General features: G+C 39.2%; 1 protein-coding gene across 1 annotated transcript; it reads right to left on the reverse strand.

Moving 5' to 3' along the window:
* Positions 1 to 2,837: 2,837 nt before the first annotated feature.
* Positions 2,838 to 3,629, reverse strand: V2V93DRAFT_361610 (uncharacterized protein; the record flags this gene model as incomplete). The annotated part of the gene is made up of 1 exon (XM_066908166.1): positions 2,838 to 3,629. One exon carries the CDS (start codon positions 3,627 to 3,629, stop codon positions 2,838 to 2,840), a length of 792 nt encoding a protein of 263 aa, XP_066762905.1.
* Positions 3,630 to 4,018: the final 389 nt, after the last annotated feature.

Raw genomic sequence — 4,018 nt, forward strand, 5'->3', positions numbered from 1 at the left:
TATAAACAATTTCAAAGAGGATATGAGAAAAAGATTTCAAATGACAGATATGGGAGAAACTGGTTATTTCCTAAGAGTGGAAATAGAGAGAAACAAATCTGGAAATGATGTCAGAAGAAGTTATATTAAAACATTGTAGAATAGTAAAAGGTAGTCATAGGATTCATATTTGTCTACATAATTGATCCTCTGGATCCCCAGTGTCTAGTAACAATAACAGCTAAAACAGCATTGAGAATTGTAACAGAAGCCTCAATAAGTGATCTCACCAATATGGATAATGACTCTGATTCTTCCTCTGACCAGCAGCATTTGTGAGATACTCCCAAAGCTTCAACAGATGAGCTTGAAGGGAAAATTGCTGTCTTATAGCAGCAGAGAACCGAGCTTACAGTTGCAGATGCTGTCAGCAGTACACCCGGTGACAACATACCTGACTATAAAGTTCCAGGAAAATCAAACCAAGGCTAGTTGAAGCACACTTGCAGTAAGAAACTCTGACAAGAAGAAGAGATTTTTTTTCAAGGGTGAAAAGGGCCACTACAGGAAAGACTGCCCAAAATTGAAGTCGAAAAAGAAAAAGGATAGCAGCAACTATTTTCAGTTCCAGGCTGCCATAGTACATATATGTGTGGTGGTCAGGGTCAGCAGCAAGGCAAGAAGGCAGAGGCGGTGCGGCCAATAGCTCTAGAGACATGCTTGAGGAGGGAGAATGGTTCATTGTCATGAGAGGTACCAGGCATATGACATCTAACAGAGTAGTATGTCTCCAGCATTATCAACCCCAACCTTTGGTGCTAGAGGTTGCTTATGGGCAATACATGAGAGCTGCGGGCCAAGACAATACAGAAGCCAAGGCTTTTGACAAAGAAAAGACCTACAGTATGGTTTTCAAATATTTGGGTCAACAACAGGAATGCTGCATAAGGATACATGAGTGTGGACAGTCAGTACAGGCCTGAGAATTCAAATTAGGATATAGATAATAGACTCCAACCATTTCAAGTTTTGGAATGCCACATAAAGCATTCTTTTTTGCTGAAGTGCTTAGTTAGCATGATTTAGGTGCTCTACTGAATCAACTCAAGCTAAGCTAAATTGGCAATTTAGTATTAGTGCCAGTATATGGGTGCTATCTTGTACTATCTAATTGGTATTATAGAGATGATATTGGCAACTGATATGACATATTTGGCTGTGCTGTCGCTAACAAGCAATATACTCTTCTAATTGGGTTGAGCACTTATAGAAGATATAATTATCCACCAAGAATAATATAAGAAGTATTGGATGTTGGAAATGGTGTTCCACTGTTAGGAAGAAGCTCTGGAAGAAGCTTAGGAAGAGGCTCAGGAAAAGAAGCTAACAAGGATACCTAAAAATAGGCCACTAAAGAGGCTCTTATATTGTACATATATTGAGCATTCATGTCTTGTATTTATTAGAACTGATATTAGCAACCTTGACACAAAACCCCAAATAAGTGATCTCATCAGTATGGATAACAATTCGATCAACTTTGCTATGTCTGATTATTCCACTGACAAGCGGTGAAAACTATATAAATAATGCTCAGTTGAGAGGGTAACCACAGGATATTGCCATAATAAAAGAAGCAGATCAATCCAGGGAGTATTATAAAATGTTGAGAACAAATGTTTATTATAACAAGCCGAAAGCTGAAGAATTTCAGATGATGATGATGCTGTTGTAGCATTAATTGAAGAATTGGTTGAAGAATTCTATGACAATGACATGCAAGAAAGAATCGATTGTCTTATGATGATGATACAAGAGGCAGCTTTAGACTCCGATGATGGTATATTCTCGAGCCTGAATGTGCTAAATAATGCCCGGTTTGTTAGAGGATCGGTGGAGAATGTTTTATAAGTTATGGAAAATTGTGGAAAATGCCACTGCAGAAAGGATAGGCTGCTTGAGGGAGCTTCACAAAAAGCCGAACAATTTAGATGTCTTCCAGGAAGTAGAAGTTTATTTAATGTATCATGTTAGAGAGATGTCAGAGTGTCTGTAATTGCCTTATTGTTGCAACTGTACAGAAAAATTGAGTTAACATTAACATCATCATAAAGCCTTGCTATTATGCTATGTTTTCTTTTGTTTTCACTTTGTTTCACTTTGTTTTCACTTTGCTTTGATTGTTTGATTGTTTTATATTATTTGAGCCGCAAAAAAAGTCAAAAGGCCATACGAGAAAGTAGAGGGTATGTCTTGTGATATCCTTCAAGTTTTCATATGAAGTGTATGTGTATAAGTGCACAGGCTGCTACATTTATGATTCTCAACTAGATGTCCTATTACTCATCTCATTTGGGGCCGAAAGCAGATTACAAGCGGCAATATCTCGTAAGTAGCCATCTATTGATAACCTAAATAATGCAGAAATCATTGGTCGATCCTGTAAACGAAGTAGTAGCCCCGCTGCATTTGACTAGCGCCCAGAATAATAATTTACACAACTTGGCAAGTTTAAAAACAGATCGGAAAATATCATTTTTCAAGAACCATGTGCGGTTGATATAAGAACATTGCGCGTCGCTCGCTAAGAAATGCTGCGCTAATATAGGCACGGGGGTATCCCCGCCGATGTTCAACTCGCTGGCTAGAAAACAAACAAACGAGAAAACTCAATCGCCATCAGCTGCAAAGCTATCATGCTATTCTGACAGTTTGATGAGATTGTGCACAGCGCTCCATTTTTAATCTATGAGCCGAAGAAGTAGGATAGAACTCGACTGGATTAAATCATCTCAAACAGACGCAGACGTAGCAGTCAGGCGAGTCAAATGTCAAGAATCCGTCTCGTTCCTGTATAATCAATTATTGTTGCTGTGATTGCGTTGTCTTTGACGCTGTGATATTCCCTCATGTTCACGTCGTTGACTATGGCTGGACTCGCTACCAGCAAGCGTGCTGGTGCGATGTGACTGTTTGTGGTGGTGGTTGTGGTGATGGTGGTGATGATGATGAGGGCGATGGTGAACATGTCTATGACGATGAGAACCGGCAATATTGTCGCGACTGCTGAAAAGCGAGTCTTTGTTGGGATCCAATTTACTTTGACGTTTAGCAATCTTTGACTCGCTTGCATCAGAAAATTGATTGATGTTATCATTTACATCCGGAGGCTGCAAGACATTTACCTTTTCAAACTGTACTACTGAAGCTTCCCGAATCTCATCATGTTCAACTTCATCTTTTAAGCCATTCAAAACATCATCTATGTTCCATATTTTTTTTCCCAAATTTGAAGCATATTCTTTGGATCGCGAACCATTGCAAGTTTTTCTTAAATTTTCAAGGTGGCGAACAGGATCGAGAGTGACGGTTCTATCGCCGGAGAATACAAGCTGATAGTTAATATGGCGAAGAAGTGGATCATCAAATCCAGCCTTCCCAGACTTCATGTTCAAGAGTGATGTAACATGGGTCGAAAGAGCTGGCGCATCCGTAGAACTTTTAGCAGAAGTTAGCTGAGGATCAGGAACACCGATGGTATAAGGATCCGGAATTTGGGTCGGTATCGAAACGTCGCGAATCAGAATTCGAGTTAGGTCTGTTGGATTCGGCAAATCTGCAGACGCAGGTTGTTGCGCCGATAATTGCATGATGCAATATACATTATGTGTCGTCATCAGTGGTAGTGCTGGCCTAGTTTTCAGAGCTCGTAAATTTTCAAACTCTAATATGATACATAAAAGTGCGCTCTAGCATGTAACCTCTTTTTATAAAATTGGCCATATACGCTAGAAACAATAGTATTCTTTTTTCTTTTAGTGTTTCGTTCATTTGACTGAAAATATCTTACTGCTTATTTCCACTTTACGAATTTAAGCCGGGAGTAGTACTAATCAGAAGCCGCTGTGCCCTGGTTAAAACGAATTGCTGCACATTTTCTGGATCGATTCTCCATTGAACAAAGCATAAGAGATTCTGATCAATTTTAAATTAGACAAACTATTGACTAGATTCTTGTATTAAATAGATGGTTCTGGAT

This window comes from Kockiozyma suomiensis, assembly GCF_038497685.1.
Source record: "Kockiozyma suomiensis strain NRRL Y-17356 unplaced genomic scaffold V2V93scaffold_22, whole genome shotgun sequence".
In the NCBI taxonomy this organism is placed as follows: domain Eukaryota; kingdom Fungi; phylum Ascomycota; class Lipomycetes; order Lipomycetales; family Lipomycetaceae; genus Kockiozyma; species Kockiozyma suomiensis.